The following is a 21,917-nucleotide window of genomic DNA, read 5'->3' on the forward strand; positions in this document are numbered from 1 at the left end:
TTTTGAGAACTCTTTTTCTAATTCAAAACAAACAATTAGAGATTCCACATGTCAACTCTATCATTTGATATTTGTCCTTCTCCATACAGCAGAAAGTAGCACAACATTGTAAGTCAACTGTACTGCAATACAAATTTTAAAAAGAAAAACAGTTATAGAAAACAAGACTTTGCCTAGGGGAACATGTCTACTGACAATATGGTTATTCTCTGATTAGATGCTTGGAGTGCTGGAAACCATCTTTATCTGGGTTATGAGGTATTGATATGGCAGCCCATTATGGTAGAAAAGAAAAGGCCACATACTCGAGAGGGAGACCAACCTGAATGTGAAATTCGGCTCTGTCACTTTTACTCTGGTACCTAGGGCAAGTTACTTAACTTCCTCTATAAAATGAAAATTATAGTACTTTAGAGTTTCTGTGACAATAAAAGCAGCCAGAGTGAGTTCTTGTCAAATGGTAGTTGTACACGCAATACAATGTGATGATCTGCTTTGATATTCCCTCAGGTGAAGTAAAGGACAAAAATGTACAGGTAGTCGAGCTGCCCATTGTGGACAGTCTTCATCCTCGTCCTCCATACTTACCCCTGGCTGTACCAGAAGACCTTGCAGACCGACTTGTACGCGTCCATGGTGACCCTGCAGTGTGGTGGGTGTCCCAGTTTGTCAAATACTTGATCCGCCCACAGCCTTGGCTAGAAAAGGAGATAGAAGAGGCCACCAGGAAGCTAGGCTTCAAACATCCAGTTATTGGGTAAGAACCTGATTTGTTCCTCCTAAAGTGATATGTAGTAACAGGGGTGCATAACTTTAGAGTACAGTATGAACGTTACAAGGTTTAGTATAATTTTCATAGCCACACCCCCAAAACAGAGGTTCCAGTGTTCACCTTAGGCCACAGGGAGATAGATCATTCTTCCTTTGTTAACTTAGAACAGCTGAGTCATCACATTTTAGTCACTTAATAATTTGTTCATTTATTCGTTCAGCAAATATATTAAAACATATTTCTGAAATTAGCTGTCTCTCCTGGGGAAACGAGCAAAATTTTATTTTATTGGGAGTGTTTTAGATACTATACATGCTTCCTGTCTTACTCTAACAGGGCCACGAAATGGGGTGCTCACATTTATAGCTTTTCTTTTACACCTTCTTCTTAGGTTTCTTTCATTGCCACTGGTGATTATTTTGCATTTTTGATGTTCTGCTTTCTTTTTGTTTTGGAAGCCATTTTGAGAATAAAGATTTCATTTGTAATGTAAGATAATGTTAAAATTGTTATTTAAAGTTGTCTCTTAGCCCACTTAGTAATTACCATGTATATATGTATTCAGTCTCATGCTTATGTTAAGGGAAATGTATCAGGAAATCCTGGAAGCAAAAAAATTCCAAAAGAACACCTTTGCTCACAAGTATGTGCTCTGTCCTATACCCATACATAAAAAGTTATGAATAAGGAGTTTTCTGTGTCCTGATACCAGATTTCACACCACAGGAAATGTTCTTTGGCTAAAGGAAAGAATATGAGAGTTAAGTGACCTTGGTAATACTCCTGCCTGTTCCCTAATTCTGGGTCAAGTTACTTAATAATAGTATTATTGAGCTTTGATTTTTTTTCCATTTGTAAAATAGGGAAGGTAATACCTCCCCTAAAAATGATGATGTGATAATATAAGAATGAAAAAGGATTTTGGTTCTGTAGGGAAAAAATACACTGTAAAATGTTATTACCTTTCAGAGAGACTGATGCTTAAGTAATTCCTGAAAATAGATTTGTAGGCTAGACTATGGCATTCTGCAGCTTCTATTGTTTGTAATAATGTCAGCTATTGATTAATATTAATACATGTGTTGATTCATTCACTTATCTGCAGAACATTTATTGAATACCTGCTACTGTGGGGGACCAAGATTAATTTTTTTTAAATGACTCCTTTCAACTCATTACAGTCCATGGGAAAAGAGACTTAACAACTAACATTATACTGGGAGAATGTGATTAATGCCCTGAGGAAAAGCATAGAAGTCTTATGAGAAGTCAGGGAAGGGGAAATGTACTTTCTGGACCAAGAAAGCCTTCAGAACCACAGTGTTAGAATAGAATTTTCAAGGTGGAGAAACTTGCAGGATAGTAGTTACATTACCAAAATAACTTCAACTGCATTATCTCAGTGATCCTGTAACACAGTCCAGTGATGCAGGCAGAGATAACCATTTTACAAGAAATCTCTTTCCAAAGTTCCAGAGTTTATAAAGGCAAAACCAGGACTTAAAGCTTCTTAACTTTGTTTGGATAACCTGTAGTTTTACATAGCAGAAAGCTACCTTTATTAATTTTTCATGGAGCATCCCCCACATTGAGAACTGGCCAAATACAGGAACTTGAAGTTCTACAGACAACTAAGTTATTTGCACACTGAGGTAGTGTGCTTTCTGAAAGAGGGGTGCACTAGAATTCAAGAATCTAAGAGTCCAGACTAGTTTCTACCACTAGCAAGTTATGTGACTTTGGACAACTTACTTGGTCATTCTCAGCCTTCGTTAATTGTCACTCTTTCTTTGTGTATTAAAAAAAAAAAAAACCACTGTGTTAGATAATAGGTTTCTGTTAACACAGTAATAGACTTTTGTGTGTACCCATCATTCATTCATTCATTTATTTGTTGTGTTTGGTGGAATTGGGAATAAATAAAATCAGATTCCTTGCCCTACAGGAGCTGTGATAATGAAAATCAGGCAAGTACAGAAATAACTTTTACTTTACAAGACTGGGCTGAAATGCAAGTGAAAGAAACCAACATTCCTTTTTGCCTTAGGTTGTCATTTTGTTCCCTGAAATGTCTTCAGAGGCATCAGTTTCTTTAACTGTTAGATGAAAGAGTTGCATTCTAATATCCTTCACAGGTCTAACAGTCTTTCATTAAAATCCATTTAAGGTCCTCTCTCAAATTATTGGTCCAGGCCTAGTTTTAGGAATGCTTGAAGAATTTAGAGAATTGCTTAGTAGTACCCTGCTCCTCTTCCTCTGATTGTTCCTTTTTGTTATAGATCTCCTTTGTTTTTGTTTTTAATTTCATATCTCCCATCCTATTTTTCCACTTGTGTCTACATCTTCATATGTATATGTTACTGACCCATTCTAAATGGTACTAAAACAAATGCATGGTAAAAATCAGAATTTCAAGTAGTGTTTCTTCTTATGAAACTTCTCATTGAAATTCAGTGGAATTGTTCTTTCTGTCCCATTTCATCTCCGGAGCACAGTGAACAATTCCAAGTTTCCTGAGAGAACCAGTGACTAAGAAGATTGTGAAAAGGAAAAGATGTGATACAATAGGTGCTCATATGTTAGTATTCACATCTGGACTATCATCTGAAATGCAAAGGAAAGAATAGCCATGAAGATGACAGAGTAACTCCAATGAAATTGAATCCTCACTCCAGATTCATAATAAATGGTTGGCCCTAGGCTTGACTTACCGTGAAAGTGTTAGTCACTCAGTCATGTCTGATTCTTTGTGACCTCATGGACTATAGCCCGCCAGGCTCCTCTGTCCATAGAATTCTCCAGGCAAGAAAACTGGAGTGGGTTGCCATTGTCTTCTCCAGGGGATCTTCCCAACCCAGGGATTGAATCTGGGTCTCCTGCATTGCAGGCAGATCCTTTACCCTCTGAGCCCCCAGGGAAGCCCAGGCTTGACTTAAGACTTGCTCATGTATTATGACCTAAAAGGAAACAAATCTACCTTGTTCTTTTCTTTTTATGAGCAGTGGTTTAGTAACTTGGGAAGAGAGGGGTTATATAGAAAGGGCAAAAGTAAGGAGTGTTTTAACTTCTGAAAACCAACTATGATTACTATTATTCTTATTTTCATTAAAATACTGTTGAAAGTCGAGGCCTTATTCAGTGCAAGACAGTGTAACTCTGTGTCCCCAGTTCTACAATTTCACAGTTTTTGAGCTTTTCTTAAATAGCTGAGATTAAACAGATGAGATTAGTATCTGCTTGTATTTGGTAGGGTAAAACAGCAGAGAAAGGAAATTCATTATACCTACAACAAAAAAAGGTTGGAATGGTTCCATGCACTCAAAGTAGTAAGAACTGTTAAAAGGTTTGCCTTGCCTTAATTGTGCTATAGGGAGTATCCTTGCAGGTGTGTGTTTTCCTTAGCTTTAAACTCTACAAGCTGGTGTTATAGTGATGATACAGGAAAAAATGAAGAAAAAGAAAACTTGGCATCAAAACTTTACAAATGATATATTTAATGTTCTCTAATAATAACTGTGAATCTTGGCATCCTTTATTGTCAAAATATTAAAAATTATTTCTAGTTTTTTGGTTGATATTTGCTGCCTTATATACAGTCTAACTCTAGAAACTCCCATTTACTTCTGCTTTGCCAATTACTTTCTCTTTAAAGCATTTTTCAAAGACTTATTTTCTAATCCCCCTTGTATTAATATGCAAATATATTTAGAATACATGTGTTTGAATTTTTTAATATTGGTTTTCTTTTTTCTAATGTTGAAAATGAAAGAAAAATTGGTTTAATTGTGCATAAATGGGAAAACCAGAATTGAAAAAGACACATGTACCCTTGTTCATTGCAGCACTATTTATAATAGCTAGGACATGGAAGCAACCTAAATGTACACCCACAGAATAAGAAAGTTGTGGTGCATATACACAGTGAAATATTACTCAGCTATAAAAAAGAACACATTTGAGTCAGTTCTAATGAGGTGAGTGAACCTAGAGCCTACTATACAGAGTGAAATAAGTCAGACAAATGTTGTATATTAACACAAATATACGGAATCTAGAAAGACGGTACTGACGATCCTACATGCAGGGAAGCAAAGGAGACACAGACATAAAGAACAGATTTTTGGACTCAGTGGGAGGAGAGGGTGGGGTGATTTGAAAGAATAGCATTGAAACATTTTCATTACCAGGTGTAAAATAGATAACCAGGGCAAGTTTGATGTATGACACAGGGCACCCAAAGCCAGTGCTCTGTGACAACCTGGAGGGATAGGGTGGGAAGGGATGTGAGAGAAGGGCCGGTTTATATTGATGTATGGCAAAACCATCACGATATTGTAAAGCAATTATCTTCCAATTAAAATAAGTAAATTTTTTTAAAAAGAAAAGGAAATGTCCATAATGCCACCATGAATAGAGGTGTAAAGCTGAATACCCTAAAAGTCCTCTGTGCATCAGAGCATTTTCAGTAGTCTCTAACTTTCTCTCTCTGTCCCTGCAGAGTCCACGTCAGACGCACAGACAAAGTAGGAACTGAAGCAGCCTTCCACCCCATTGAGGAATACATGGTGCACGTTGAAGAACATTTTCAGCTTCTTGCTCGCAGAATGCAAGTGGATAAAAAAAGAGTATATTTGGCCACAGATGACCCTTCTTTATTGAAGGAGGCAAAAACAAAGTAAGTAAGATGAACTAATGATTCTACAGTGGACCAATTCTTTTCAGTCAAAATGAATCCTTAATTCCCATGACTGGTGATTCTTGTTACATTGAATGTTATTACTGATTATTGGGAGTTTTAAATTCAGAACAACTGTGTGCTCGTGCAACTCTTATTATGATCAAAGCATAGTTGTGGTGCCAGCAAGATGTAGACTTCATTCTGAAACCCCTTCTCTTGACTTGTGGGCAGCAGTCATCTCGTAATATACTCACACGACCTTTGTGTGCTTGGAAGACAGAGGGCAAGCTTTCTGGTCTCTCTTGTAAGGATACTCATTCCATCATGAGGGCCTCACACTAAGGCCCCATCTCTAAATATTATCACATTGGGAGTTAGAGCTTACACATGTGAATTCTGAGGGGACACAAACATTCAGTCCATAACACTAACCAATTCACAAGACTGTTAAAAATGAAACACACCGCGTACTTGTCCTTTTGCTCTTACAGTCTTCACTAAGAATCGAAGGCAACTGAAACCATGTGTAAGATGCAAGTTTTCACCTTGTAAAAACATCTGGAATTTGGAGATTATATTTTTTTTAAAAGACAGAGAATCAAAAGAGGAGTTTTATCGGTGAAAGAATCAGGACTGCTAGTTTGTACTGAGCAACACCATCATTACTGAGCCCGCCCGTCTGTGTTTCAGGCACTGTGCTAGGTGCTGGGGAGTCCCTGATATGCAAGACACTCTCTGCTCTCAAGGAATTCCTAATCTCGTAGGGGAACGGGCAGTACAAGGAGTGCTTTTGTTGTTGTTCAGTCACTGAGTTGTGTCCGACTCTTTGTGACCCTGTGGACTGCAGCACGCCAGGCTTCCCTGTTCTTCATTGTCTCCTAGAGTTTGCTCAAACTCATGTCCGTTGAGTTGGTGATGCCATCCAGCTATCTCGTCCTCTGTCATCCCCTTCTCCTCCTACCGTCAATGTTTCCTAGCATGAGGGTCTTTTCCAGTGAGTCGACTCTTTGCATCTGGTGGCCAAAGTATTGGAGCTTCAGCTTCAGCATCAATCCTTCCAATGAATAATCAAGGTTGATTTCCTTTAGAATTGATTGGTTTGGTTTCCTTGCAGTTCAGTAATACCTTCTACTCCAGAAATCATCCCTGAACCCTTGACTAAGTGTTCCTCCCCTAAGTGCATTTATCTTAATATTTAGCACTTGCTTATTTCTGGTTCCCTCACATTATAAGCACTTTGAAACTATACCTGGTTCTAGTAAGTGTTCAGTAAGTACTGAGTTACACTCATTTCAGTCCAGTCAGTTTGAAGACGTTTTATTAGCAGTTAGTCATTTGACCTATTTGACTTTTAATTAATTTGTTTCTCAATCCTTTTTATTCACAAAGAAAAACAAATGTTGGGAAGAAAAACAAATCTGGAATGAATACTATAATGCAAGTATTTATCCAAATCACTGGATAATCCTTTAAACCCTATTTCTACCTCATAAGAATGCAAATTAACCTGATATAAATTGTTTTTTTCTTTAAGGCTCCCTCTATGGATTGTACACATGGACACACACTCTCTCTCTCACACACACATATACACACATACAAGCCAAAGGGCCAAGAAATTCATCAGCCAAATATAAGCCAAGTTATATATTCTTATGTAAGTGTTAGGGATTAAATGAAGACTTGGACACAAAACATAAGAAAAAAATTCCACAGATACTGTTCCAGTTTGATATGCAGACCTATTAGAAATGAAGTAGAAATAGTTCATCTTAGTCCTTCATTTTAAAATACCTGACTGAATTTGTAGCTTAGTTGAAAAAATATTAAAATATTACTTTATTTAGTCTTTTACTTGTTCTTGAATGCATCATAAATTTTCCCCTTGATTAACAAAATAGTTCATGCTCATTAGAAAATATGGAGTTGTTGAGTATACAAACAAGGAAAAAATATTACTCATAATCTCATTACTCAGTAGTTAACAACTTTTTAAATATCAACATATTTCCTTCAGATATTTATATAGTTATACATTTTAACAATTGATCATATTCTATATAATTTGAACTCTCCTTTTTCTTAATACAGCAATAGATCCCTTTTCATAGGTTGCTAAAAAAAAAAGTCATTGTCAGTCTCTCTTTTTTTTTTAGTGATTAAATATCCAGTGAGTGGAAATACCATTGCTTACTTGACCATTCTCCTAATATTTGACAGGTTATTTACAGTGCTGTGAGGTGTGCCTAAAATTATCCATATTATTTCCTTAATCTAGATTTCTGGGCTTGAAAGTATTTAGATAAAAGAATATGAACATGTTACATCTGTGATCCATAGCACAGCATGATATTCTTACACCAAGCAATCCTTATAGTACAGTTGGCAGTAGTATCTACTTGGATTGTGGGAATAGAAAAACTTGATTTTTTTTTTTTTTTTGATCAGTAGCTAGTAACTCCTCTCCCCATGGTAGTTCAGGCAGCATTTTCCTCCATATTCCTGTTATAAATGTAGCAATTGCATTTTATGCATATTTGTTCCTCTTTGGAAATCCTTTGGTTTTTCTGAGTCAATTAAAGATTTTCTCAGGAATTTAAATGCTATGTCCTGCCTTCATTATTTTACTTAAATGTTTTTTTCCACTCTGAATTAACTCTGCTTTTGACCTCTCATGACTGGTTTTGATCCTAAACAAGTCATAAAACTTCTGTTATTGTTTCAGAAGACCAAAAACATGAATTAATTTCTCAACAAGGCATATAGTATCCAAGGTGATTATAAGACTTTTCCGCTTCAGGAGAGTGAAGAGTGATGTAAAGGATGCAAGAGTGATGCAAACTTAGGTGATGCATAGGATTCATACAGAGAAGAAACCTTTTTTCTGAGTAACTTATTCTTTGTAAAGGGGGTAGAGATTAGTTTGTGTCTGTGACTCCAGTAGTTAATGCCTTGTTGCTTAGTATTACACCTCAGGTTTCGCTTTCGTTCACGAGATTTTAGCACCAGCATCCCAGTGACCGTGACAGCTATTGCTAACATGGAGATCTCCTCAGGTAATTCAGTATTAGAGTGTTTAAATCTAAAAATCTTTGGCAGTCAGAGAAATAAGAACTATTAAAATTGTCTATCCAATATTGTATTCTGAGATAATGAAGACTGAGGGTAGGAGTGAAACAGGAAACAAAAACAAGCTATTAAAAATCTCTCAGATTAAATATTTACATATTTATTTTGCTCTTTGTGAAAAATGCTGGATGAGCTCTTCCTAAAATTAAGTTTATTTAAATGAATAGAAGCAAGAGAAATCTGTTAAAAAGGTTTTCTAAAGCATTTGGTTGCCATATCAAATGAAGAATCAGCCTTTGTGGTAAATGTCTTCACTATTTTATCGAACTACATACAATTTGCTAGACACAGTTACAGGGCATTCAGTTCAGTTCAGTTCAGTCACTCAGTCATGTCCGACTGTTTGCACCCCATGGACTGCAGCATGCCAGGCTTGCCTGTCCATCACCAACTCCCAGAGCTTGCTCAAACTCATGTCCATCGAGTCGGTGATGCCATCCAACCATCTCATCCTCTGTTGTCCCCTTCTCCTCCTTCCCAGCATCAAGGTCTTTTCCAGTGAGTCAGTTCTTCACATCAGGTGGCCAAAGTATTGGAGTTTCAGCTTCAGCATCAGTCCTTCCAGTGCATATTCAATACTGATTTCCTTTAGGATGGACTGGTTAGATCTCCTTGCAGTCCAAGGGACTCTCAAGAGTCTTCTCCAACACCACGGTTCAGAAGGATCAGTTCTTTGGCGCTCAGCTTTCTTTATAGTCCAACTCTCACATCTGTATATGACTACTGGAACAACCATAGCTTTGACTAGACAGACCTTTGTCAGCAAAGTAATGTCTATGCTTTTTAATATGCTGTCTAAGTTGGTAATAGCTTTTCTTCCAAGGAGTAAGCGTCCTTTAATTTCATGGCTGCAGTCACCATCTGCAGTGATTTCAGAGCCCAAGAAAATAAATTCTGTCACTGTTTCCATTGTTTCCCCACCTGTTTTCCATGAAGTGATGGGACTGATGCCATGATCTTCGTTTTTCTGAATGTTGAGTTTTAAGCCAGCTTTTTCGCTATCCTCTTTCACTTGGATTAAGAGACTCTTTAGTTCCTCTTCACTTTCTGCCGTAAGGGTGGTATCATCTGCATATCTGAAGTTATTGATACTTTTCCCGGAAATCTTGATTCCACTTTGCACCTTCATCCAGCCTGGCATTTCTCACATTAGAAATACAAAGAAACCTAAAATAATATGTGGCTCCTCCTCTCAGTGAGTATCTCTCTAACTGATAGGCAGTATACATGTAACCATTAATCACAGTGTCATCATATATCAGTACTTGTCCTGAAGGAGTTGTATGCTAGGTAGTGAAGTCAAGAAGGGTCTTTCCCTCAATCTGAAGAAAGACTTCACAAAAGAAAATTTGATACTATTTTTAATTTCAGGTTAGTTCTTTGTGGGTGATATAAAAAATAAATTTTTACAACATGGAAGAAGAAAAGATACTTTTTAAAATCATTGCCAGTCTCTGCAGCCTCACACTGGAAGACCTCTTCTGCTGCGTACTTGTGGGCATAAGACAAGAAAGAAGTATGTTTCTGTGAAGTTTTCCATGCTCACTGTTGGAAGTACAGAATCTCCTTCCTTCATTACTTCCACTGTTTCTGTTTTTTTCAACACTCAATATCCTTCATCAGGCTCTTTTGCGTGTAGAGATAAAGCCTGAGGAACTTAGGTGCTCTTTTGGTTTGGTGCCAGGAAGAGGCCTTTAAGTTCGGAAGGGCATAATGTTAGTGTCACTTCTCAGAAAAAGGATCACGCTGTTCCACTGAGTACCTATACCATGCTGCCAGAGTTAGTCTTTACTCTAGGCTACAATCTGTACTGGTGTGTTTTAACAATTTCTCTCCTCCTTCACCCTCCAGGCTTTTCATATTTATTTGTTTCTGCTTTAGCCCCATGCCTGGATATGTGCATCATCACAGGAATCACATTAAGTCTCTTTGGTTGTTTTCTTTATAGAACAAATGTGACATTTCCTTCATCTCCCTGATTTAGAGCTGGGAGGGCAAAATGTCAAAAATAATGAGGCCAAATGGATCTGATCACTGAATACCAGTCTGAAACAGTGCTCAGAGACTTTTTCTTCACAGTCATCTTTAGAGGCAGTGAGAGAAAACTCCTTGGAGGCTGTGGAATGAAGAGAAATCTGAAGCAGCTGTTAAGGAATTAGGAAAGCGTCCCAGTCATGGGTAGCACTCACTTGTTCATGTGTTTATCCACGTGACTTTATGTGGAGTTCTAGATGCTGTGATGCAAAGGAAAATAAGGCATAGCTAAGCTTTGGGAAATACTGTGTGGAAAAAGCCACGTAAACTGACTCTTGCTGTCTCACGGCTTATGAATAGGAACTGTTGTTCACTCAACAAATATTTATTGATATTCTGTTACATTCTAGATTCTCTTTTAGGTTCTGAGAATAACAGAGTAAACAGAGCAGAAGAAATATCTCTTTATAGAGTTTACATTCTAATTAGGGATGATGGAGGTGGAAATGAATGCAGACAGTAAACAGTTTTTATTTAGTTGCTAAGTCATGTCTGACTCTTCTGTGACCCCATGGACTGTAGTCTGCCAGCCTCCCCTGTCCATGGGATTCTCCAGGCAAAAATACTGGAGTGGGTTGCCATTTCCTTCTCCAAGGGATCTTCCTGACCCAGGGATTAAACCCAGATCTCCTGCTTAGCAGGCAGATTCCTTACCACTGAGCCACCAGGGAAGCCTAAAATAAACAGTAAATATATATTTACTACAAGACCTACAAGACCTTTTAGAACTAACACCCAAAAAAGATGTCCTTTTCATTATAGGGCACTGGAATGCAAAAGTAAGAAGTCAAGAAACACCTGAAGTAACAGGCAAATTTGGCCTTGGAGTACAGAATGAAGCAGGGCAAAGGTTAATAGAGTTTTGCCAAGAGAACGCACTGGTCATAGCAAACACTCTCTTCCAACAACACAAGTGAAAACTCTACACATGGACATCACCAGATGGTCAACACTGAAATCAGATTGATTGTATTCTTTGCAGCCAAAGATGGAGAAGCTCTATACAGTCAGCAAAAACAAGACTGGGAGCTGACTGTGGCTCAGATCATGAACTCCTTATTGCCAAATTCAGACATAAATTGAAGAAAGTAGGGAAAACCAGTAGACTTTTCAGGTATGACCTAAATCAAATTCCTTATGACTATATAGTGGAAGTGAGAAATAGATTCAAGGGATTAGCTCTGATAGACAGAGTGCCTGATGAACTATGGACGGAGGTTCATGACATTGTACAAGAGACAGGAATCAAGACAGTCCCCAAGGAAAAAAAATGCAAAAAAGCAAAATGGCTGTCTGAGGAGGTCTTACAAATAGCTGTGAAAAGGAGAGAAGGGAAAAGCAAAGGAGAAAAGGAAAGATATTCCCATTTGAATGCAGAGTTCCAAAGAATAGCCAGGAGAGATAAGAAAGCCTTCCTCAGCGATCAATGCAAAGAAATAGAGGGAAAAAAAAAGCATGGGAAAGACTAGAGATCTCTTCAAGAAAATTAGAGATATGAAGGGAACATTTCATGCAAAGATGGGCTCGATAAAGGACAGAAATGGTATGGACCTAACAGAAGCAGAAGATATTAAGAAGAGGTGACAAGAATACACAGAAGAACTGTACAAAAACGATCTTCACCACCCAGATAACCATGATGGTGTGATCACTCACCTAGAGCCAGACATCCTGGAATGTGAAGTCAAGTGGGCCTTAGAAGGCATCACTATGAACAAAGCTAGTGAAGGTGATGGAATTCCAGTTAAGCTATTTCAAATCCTGAAAGATGATGCTGTGAAAGTGCTGCACTCAATATGCCAGCAAATTGGGAAAACTCAGTAGTGGCCACAGGACTGGAAAAGGTCAGTTTTCATTCCAATCCCCAAGAAAAGCAATGCCAAAGAATGCTCAAACTACCTCACAATTGCACTCATCTCACACGTTAGTAAAGTAATGCTCAAAATTCTCCAAGCCAGGCTTCAGCAATACGTGAACTGTGAACTTCCAGATGTTCAAGCTGGTTTTCGAAAAGGCAGAGGAACCAGAGATCAAATTGCCAACATCCGCTGGATCATCAAAAAAGCAAGAGAGTTCCAGAAAAACATCTATTTCTGCTTTATTGACTATGCCAAAGCCTTTGACTGTGTGGATCACAATAAACTGTGGAAAATTCTGAAAGACATGGGGATACCAGACCACCTGATCTGCCTCTTGAGAAACCTATATGCAGGTCAGGAAGCAACAGTTAGAACTGGACATGGAACAACAGACTGGTTCCAAATAGGAAAAGGAGTACGTCAAGGCTGGATATTGTCACCCTGCTTATTTAACTTATATGCAGAGTACATCATGAGAAACGCTGGGCTGGAAGAAGCACAAGCTGGAATCAAGATTGCCGGGAGAAATATCAATAGCCTCAGATATGCAGATGACACCACCCGTATGGCAGAGAGTGAAGAGGAACAAAAAAGCCTCTTGATGAAAGTGAAGGAGGAGAGTGAAAGAGTTGGCTTAAAGCTCAACATTCAGAAAACTAAGATCATGGCATCTGGTCCCATCACTTCATGGGAAATAGATGGGGAAACTGTGGAAACAGTGTCAGACTTTATTTTTTGGTGCTCCAAAATCACTGCAGATGGTGATTGCAGCCATGAAATTAAAAGATGCTTACTCCTTGGAAGGAAAGTTATGATGAACCTAGATAGCATATTAAAATGTAGAGACATAACTTTGTCATCAAAGGTCCATCTAGTCAAGGCTATGGTTTTTCCAGTGGTCCTGTATGGATGTGAGAGTTGGATTGTGAAGAAGGCTGAGCACCGAAGAAGTGATGCTTTTGAACTGTGGTGTTGGAGAAGACTCTTGAGAGTCCCTTGGACTGCAAGGAGATCCAACCAGTCCATCCTAAGGGAGATCAGTCCTGGGTGTTCATTGGAAGGACTGATGCTGAAGCTGAAACTCCAGTACTTTGGCCACCTCATGCGAAGAGTTGACTCATTGGCAAAGACCCTGATTCTGGGAGAGATTGGGGGCAGGAGGAGAAGGGGACAACAGAGGATGAAATAGCTGGATGGCATCACCGACTCGATGGACATGAGTTTGAGTAAACTCCGGGAGTTGGTGATGGACAGGGAGGCCTGACGTGCTGCGATTCATGAGTCGCAAAGATTCGGACACGACTGAGCTACTGAACTGAACTATATATTATGTCCAGTGATAAAAAGAACCATGGAGAAAAATTAAGCAAGTAGAAAGGTTAAGGTTTGCCAAACTCCTCACTAACAAGTCAGCATTAGAGCAGAGATAATACAAGGAAGAACTAAGAGACAAAACCAAGTGGTTGTCTGGGGAAAGAATGTTTGACAGTCACAGCTAGTTGATTAGCTAAATTTATTGAGCATTTCCTGTATACCAGATACTCCTCTAAGCTGTTTACAGTGCTTAATTTAATTATTAAAAAATTATATAAAATAGGTACAATGATTATCCCTTTTGCATGTAACTTCCCAAAGTTTACAACTTAACTGTGATCTATCACATGTACTGAGAAAATTTATTCACTCTATATTAAAATATAATTAAACCTCTGGTTCAGAGTAGAATCATTTGAATATATGGTAGACTTTTTAAACACATCCTGTTTCAATATTTTTAACACATATCCTCTCAGGAGTACCACAGTATTAGTTGGTGGACATCTACAGGGAGTTTGCTTACATAAATTTATTAGAATAGTTTCTTTATCACCATTATTTGTTAAGATGGTGCTTATGGGGATTAGGGCTTCACCAGTGACTCAGCGGTAAAGAATCCACCTGCAATGCAGGAGACGTGGAATTGATCCCTGGGTTGGGAAGAGTCCTTGGAGGAGGAAATGGCTACCTACTCCAGTATTCTTGGCTGGGAAATCCATGGACAGAGGAGCCTGGTGGACTACAGTCCCTGGGGTTGCTAAGAGTCGGATACGACTGAAGAGACTGAGCATGCATGCATGCCAGACCTACATATATGGAGGTTAAAGGAGACAAGTCTGAAGTATCACAAATTCTAAACTAAAAAGTTAAGTGAGATTTAATCATGATATTTATATTCTAAAGGAAAAACTCAATGACCAAATTTGAAAGCAGGTTGGAGCCTCCTGGAGTAGCAGAAGGTAACTGGGACTCCCCCTGAGGTTACAGACCCTGGCCACAGGCAGTGGGGAGCTCATTCTGCCTCACAGGCCCTGGTGCTAGCAAGCTCCATTTTCAAGTCCTCCTTCTAGCCTGTTAGCCCTGGGGGTTATGTGCCCACTAATTGATTGCCTCCAGTACTGGGATCCCCAGGCCCCAAAGCCAGCTGTGCTGGGACCTAGCACTGCCCACCAACAAGACCAGACCAGCCTTAGGGCCTGCAGACCTGCAATCAGGAGACCAGAACCCAGCCCAATCCACCAGTGGGCTGGCACCAGCCCTAAGATTCCCCAGACCATGTAGCCAGCTGTGTCGTTAGCAGCCCCCACATAAGGCAGGACATGGCAGCCAACTGAGCTGAGAGCTAGCCCTGCCTACCAGCCTGCCCACAGTAGTTGGCCCCACCACCACAGACGTGCCCCCTCAGCCCACATACAACCTCTGTTGACCAGAGGGGAGTATGTAGCTAGACCCCACAGGACATCTCCTACATAAGCTCACTTCTCCAAGAACAGAAAACATAACTGGCCTGCCTAATAATATATGAAAATAAACACAGAGAGTTAAGCAAAAATGAGGTGACAAATAATGTGTTTCAAACAAAAGAACAAACCCCAAAAGTACTAAGCAAAGCATAGATGAGCAGTCTATTCACACCAACACCACAGAAATCAAAGGATCAAAAGAGATTACTGCAAACAACTATACGTGAAAAATGGACAACCTAGAAGAAGTGGATAAATTGCTAGAAATTTTCAGTTTCCTAAGACTAAATTAGGAAGAAATAGAAAATATGAACAAATCAATTACCAGTAATGGAACTGAATCAGGATTAATCAAAAAGCTTCCAACAAACAAAAGTCCAGGACCAGATGGCCCCATTGGTGAATTTTATGAAATATTTAAAGAAGAATTAATGCCTGTACTTCCAAAAATTGAAGATGACTTCTGAACTCATTCTACAAGGCAAAGGTCACCCTGATTAAAAAACCAAACGAAGATGCCACAAAAATCAAAACTTACAGACCAATATCATTGATAGGATACAAAAATCCTTAACAGAATGTTAGCAAGCTGAATCCAACAATACATTAAAAAGATCATACACCATGTTCTTGTGGATGCAAGGATAGTTCAATATTTGCAAATCCATCAGTGCTACACACATTAACAAAGGATAAAAATCATATGATCATCTCAATAGATGCAGAAAAAGTATTTGACAAAATTCTACATTTATTTATAATAAAACTCTAAACTAAGTGGGTGTAGAAGAAACATACCTCAACATAACGAAGGCTGTAATATATGACAATCCCACAGCTAGCATAATACTCAGCAGTGAAAAGCTGAAAGTTTTTCTTCTAAGATCAGAAAGAAGACAAAGATGACCACTCTCACCACTTTTTATTCAACATAGTGTTGAATGTACTAGCCACAGCAATTGAAAGTTGTTAAGACATTATATCCCGAGTTTTCATCACAAGGAAAAATTTTTTTTTTCCTTTTTAAAAAATGTTGTCTCTTTAGGAGATGAGGGATAGTGACTGAACTCATTGTGGTAACCATTTCGTGATGTGTGTAAGTTGGTTCATTGTGCCTTATACGGTACTGTATGTCAATTACATATCAGTACAACTGGAAGAAAAAGACAATGTATAAATTACACTTTTAAAAAGATGAAAAAGATAGTTTAAGGATAAAAGTGGGAGAGGAATGCATAAAATGAAAATGTGTTGATGTGAAAAAAAAAATGAAAGCAGGTTGAAAAAGCTCTTCAAGGTCACTTCTTCAAAGAAAGAAATTTCTGTTTTCAATTATTTCTTAAATTGACAGGGACATTCTGATGCATATGTGTACTTTATAGGACATGCCAATAGCTTCTAACATACAGGACACCCCAGAGTGGTTGCTGCCCCATCGGTGGATTCAAAGCTGCTTTGTCAGCTACTCTATTGAGTGCCAGAGTTAAGCTCTCCTTACTGTTGGAGAGAGAGGCACAACTGTAAACGAGGTCCCCCTCCTGGTGATAGGCTACTACTTCCTGACAGAATTGTGTGATTTCAGTGATTTTGTTTCTTTTTCTAGGTACCCCAATTATGAATTTATTAGTGATAACTCTATCTCTTGGTCAGCTGGACTGCACAATCGATACACAGAAAATTCACTTCGAGGTGTGATCCTGGATATACACTTTCTCTCCCAGGCAGACTTCCTGGTGTGTACGTTTTCATCCCAGGTAAGCATTTTTAAATGGTCAATACTCTGGTTATATTAGGTAAGGAAGTTCTTGGATCTTTTTTAAAAATGTTATCATGATTCAAGTGCAACATTTTAATATTGAGAAATGATCTCTTTTGTGAAAAGACGAGAAGATTCCAGAAAGCATAGCTTTTTGATTACATTGAACATTCAGTTGTTTGCAAGCAATTGTTGAATACATCTCTAATGAAGCCAGCTACTGGGGTTGTTGTAAAGTATTTGGCTTATTCACAGCATTTAACAGAAACAGCAAGTATAAGTTTACTTAATACTTTCTGATTTTGCATTCAATCAATATGTAACTGGAATCCATCCATTTCTACACATCAGTGGACTGATACTGAGAGACTTAAATGCTCAGCATTTTGCTTTACTTCATTGCTTTGTAGAAAATAAGAAAGAGAAAATGTAATTCCTTTTACATTTCTACCTAGCAAGAAACAGTACAATATATTTAAGCAGTACCATCTTATAATCATCCTTTGAGTTTAACTGTTATAGAAAAAGTATATGTTATTGGTTTGGTGTATGTGTTTTTATGAGTGTCCAATCAGCCTTATTTGCCCAGTGGAATATCAACATAGGAATATTTGTCATGGATTTTATTCAGCTCTCTTATTTATGTGCATATTATTGGTTAGTTTATTCAACAAGCTATTAAATGGTTGTTTGTGCTCAGATCTATGCTGGGGTAGAGGGAATTTCATGGGATTGAAGATACAGATCTTAGCCTGGTCCAGAATCTAGTGAGCAAAATATTCACATGGAATAATTACCAAGAAATATAAACCATGTAAGATAAATATATGCCTGAAAGCTTGAAGAAGCAGAGAAAAGAAAATGTGAAAAGGAAAGTCATGTCATTTACATGGGAATATACTGCAGAGAGTATAAAGAAAATAGCCAGTTTTTATTATGTGACAATGCACTTTATCACAATGGTGTGGTGATATGATTGTTGGAAAGATACTTACCCCCACAAAGGCTGTATGAATTCCTTCAGTGTGGAATAAGACTACAACTTAAGACCCAAAGACAGCTACCCAGAACTCGAGTCACAAAGCAGCAGTCCCCATCAGAAGGGAAACACAAAGGCATCCATAGCTGATATTTCTCCCTAAGTGGGGTTAGGTTCCTATCATTGAGAAGGTCCTTTTTCTATTCTTACGGGAGGTGGGGGGAGGCATTGTAACTACCTAGTCCCTCTCAACTGCTTTTGATAATCTGGCTATGTGCCTGTGTGATCAACAGGTGCAAATAACACATTTTCGAATGGTTGTTGTTAGAGTGATTGAATCAAGAATGACTTTTCCAGATGCACCACCTCCTCCTTAGGCATAAATTTTAGGCCTGAAGTCTGTTCCTTCAGCCCAGGGTTTCTCAGCCTGTCACCATTGACTTTGGGAGCTGGATGAGTTGTTGTGGGCCATTGTATTGTGCACTGTAGCATGCTTAGCAGCATCCGTGGCCAGTAGACCCTCATCTCAAGTTGTAACAGCCAACAGTGTTTCCAGACCATTGCCAAATGTCCCAGGTGGGAGAAATGGGAGGGCAAAATCATCCTTGTGAGAACCGCTGCTCTAATTATAAAGCTCTAAAATTAAATAAGGGGCTTTCCAGGTGGCTCAGTGGTAAAAGAATACACCTGCTAATGCAGGAGATGCCAGTTCAATACCTGGATTGGAAAGATCCCCCTGAAGGAGGAAATGGCAACCCACTCCAGTATTTTTGCCTAGATAGCCCCATGGACAGAGGAGCTTATCTTTGCCTACATAATCCCATGGGGTTGCAAAGAGTCGAACACAACTGAGTGACTGAACACATGCACACACACTGGAAATTAAATAAAGCATGTCTAAACATTGGCAAACCTTACATGTAGGTAGATGGTGAGACTTACAAGTGCTCTGCATTTTGCTTCCTTTCTTCCAACTCTCCTTAATTAGGCTGTTAGGGCTCATTCTGGAAAGAAAAATCTTCTTTTTTTTAATTCTTTTTTAGTGATATGCTATAGAATTTTTGATCCTTATAGCCTCATAACTCTTTTGACCCAAAAGTCAGGAGCTCTGTCACTTCATGATAATGGAAACCTATCCAGATTTGAAAAGCATATTGTTCATACTTCTTTGTTCTATTCTATGTGTAATATAGTGTGTTCTTCAGACCTCAGATCCAGAAAGACAGTTTATATGAAGAAAGAGTGCTGAGAGGTCTGATTGTGTCTGAAGGAATAAGATTCGTGATTATATATTATATTGTTTGTTAGAACTCTTGGCAAGTCAAAATTCATCCAAAAGAACTCTCCTCATTTGAACCAATATTTCATGTCCCAAAATAGATTTAAATATCTCAGACATTTAATGTTAGGATTCAGAATAAAAGTGTAATAGTAAAAATACCTTATATTTATATAATGAGTAGCAGTTTGCTAAATGTAATCACCTCCTTTCTTGATGACTAATGGCTCTAGTGTTTGATATTGTGGAATAATTCCACACTTGGTGATAAATCTTTGAGCTTACTTGCACTTCAGTATTTTTTGAAAATATTTTTAGTATAAAGGCATTTGATACAGTTTAATATTTTTATAGTGTGAGTACAGTTGGTTGCTGACTCATAGAGGTTTCCTTGCCATAAATCAAAATTGGGATTTTTTTAGAAAAATGCCCCCAAAATGTCTCAACAACCGCAGCAGTGGAGTTTGAGAAGAACTCACTGATGGCGTAAGTGTCAAACCTTTAACTTCTCAAGGCAGGGAACAAGAATGAGGCATTGTAGGTTCTGGGGTCACACTACCTGGGTGTTAAATCCAACCTTGACCACTTAGTGACTGTGGCATTTGAACGAATTACTTAGACTATCACTGACTTTTTTTTTCCCCTTCCTGTAATAATAGTAATAATAATACCTACTGCCTAAAGTTTTTGTGAGGATTAAAGAGTTATTATAGGTAAAAAGCACTGAGAATAGTACTGAGCAATATGTTAAATGCAATGTTACCTGCTATTATTTATATAGGAATAGGTATAGGACTATTTTTGCCTGTTAGACTCTACAGTATTTATTTGAGCAGCTCTTTTTCACATGGCCCCATTTCAGACTATATGTTCTCACATTTTAGAAGGAACATGAAACATGCTATTCAAGGACACCATTACCTCTACTTACGGTCACAGGTGATGTGTAGGGTCCCCCTAGTCATTGTGTGCACTGATACATGTAACAGTTCTTCATAAAGAAGAACAAACAGTAACATTCAGCATATTAGTTTCTATGCCAAGGCACCATTTTAATTTTATTTAGCTTATTGAAGGACAGCATCACCATGTAATGAATTTTAAAAAACAAAAACTCTTCATTCCCAAAGGGTGAGTGATTAAGTAGCAGTATTTGCTGTAGCAAATGTAGGTGAACTTGTGTATGGTTTTAACTTTAGGGAAATTAATCTGCAGGCCTTCTTACATATGCCACAGGCATGCTAGAAAGTGGGAAGGGGGACAAGAAAATAAAACAATGAGAACCAAATCTCAGCACAGAATAAAACATGGACAACCAACTTTCAAATTTTCCTTGATGGTAATCTCATTTCAAGAGATGATGAGGAGGAATAAAGTTTAGACTCTTCTTCATAATGCTTTGGCAATTCTACAGTTTCAGTCATGTAAACTTTCTGTCTCCTGTATGCTACTACCCTTTGAGAGCATTTATGCTATATAACAAGTGAGAGTTTATCTGTTGACGGTGTGCTATTGTAGAAAATCCTGGAAGAGTAAAATGCATTGTTGGAAGGAAATTGCAAGGCCTGGTTGATATTTGAGAAACTACAGGCAGAAATGTCATGACTCCTTAATCAGGATTCTTTATAAGGTTTTGGATCCATTCTTCTCAGCCTGAGGGCTTCTAAACATCCTTGGTTTTATATCCACAAATAAGGTTTGGGAATTCTCTCTCCTTAAGTGAAAAGTTTTTAAAAGCCAAGAATATGACTCTGCTCTCTAATTTTGTTACTGTTGTTACTCTTGGTTTTCTGAATTCCTTCATCAAAGCTGTTTCTCAAAGCCAGGTTTGTCCTAAAAGCTTCATAAATGGAGGAAAACAAGCTTTAGCATTTAGTCTGAAATATGGAGGCAGTATTTTTCAAGAACATCAACTAAGTTTTGAAAGCTATGCAGTGAGTCACATTCCAGACTATTCTACCAAATACTCTAACCTTGTTCTGTGTTACTGGAAGTTGTGTATGCCCTAAGCATCTACTATGTCATTTATTTTCATATTTAATGAAATCATCTGAAGCAAAGAAATTACATTTGGAGAAATAACAGCAGTTGACAGCTCACTCAGTTATAGATGGGCAAAATATTGGATGAGTTTTGTTTTTTTTTTAATACTACCTATCAAGTTTTAGAATCAGGTTTTATCACTTGGAATCTCATTTACAAAAATGGTTGTAGATGACCATTTTAAAGACTATAGGTAATCGACATTTTTTAAGGAGCAGTTGGTATTTGTTCAGTAGTTTTTCAGTCATGAAAATCACCATAGGACAAATTTTTTTCCCCCTGAGACACTTCCTGTGTGGCACTTAATGCAACATTCTTGTGGCATTTTCTTTTGTTTCATTGCAAATCACATACAACACAACTGGCTTCGTCACACTTTGCATCAGATTTTGGAAAGCCCAGAAGGAGAAGCCAGGCACTGATTGATTTTATTTCCAGACAGACAGCTCTGGATACGGATCTCCATGGAGGTGTGGTTATGAAACAGCAGTGGATACTGTCCTCTCACTGAAGAGCAGAATAGAGCAGTTTACAGTAAAAACACAGATACCCCAGCCTCACACAGAGAAACACGAGCCCACTTCCAGCCTTTCACACTTGGGAGATCT

The 21,917-nt window shown here is 38.2% G+C and overlaps 1 protein-coding gene across 8 annotated transcripts in view; it reads left to right on the top strand.

Moving 5' to 3' along the window:
* The window catches only part of FUT8 (fucosyltransferase 8), a 495,007-nt gene that overhangs the window by 468,448 nt on the left and 4,642 nt on the right, over window positions 1-21,917 (top strand). For all 8 annotated transcript variants that reach the window (XM_065941788.1, XM_065941787.1, XM_065941792.1 and 5 more), the window contains 3 exons: window positions 511-757; window positions 5,271-5,447; window positions 16,856-17,006. In XM_065941788.1, coding sequence (XP_065797860.1) covers window positions 511-757; window positions 5,271-5,447; window positions 16,856-17,006 — 575 coding nt within the window. The remainder of the gene's footprint in view (window positions 1-510; window positions 758-5,270; window positions 5,448-16,855; window positions 17,007-21,917) is intronic.

The sequence above is a fragment of the Muntiacus reevesi genome, chromosome 7 (assembly GCF_963930625.1).
Source record: "Muntiacus reevesi chromosome 7, mMunRee1.1, whole genome shotgun sequence".
NCBI lineage: Eukaryota > Metazoa > Chordata > Mammalia > Artiodactyla > Cervidae > Muntiacus > Muntiacus reevesi.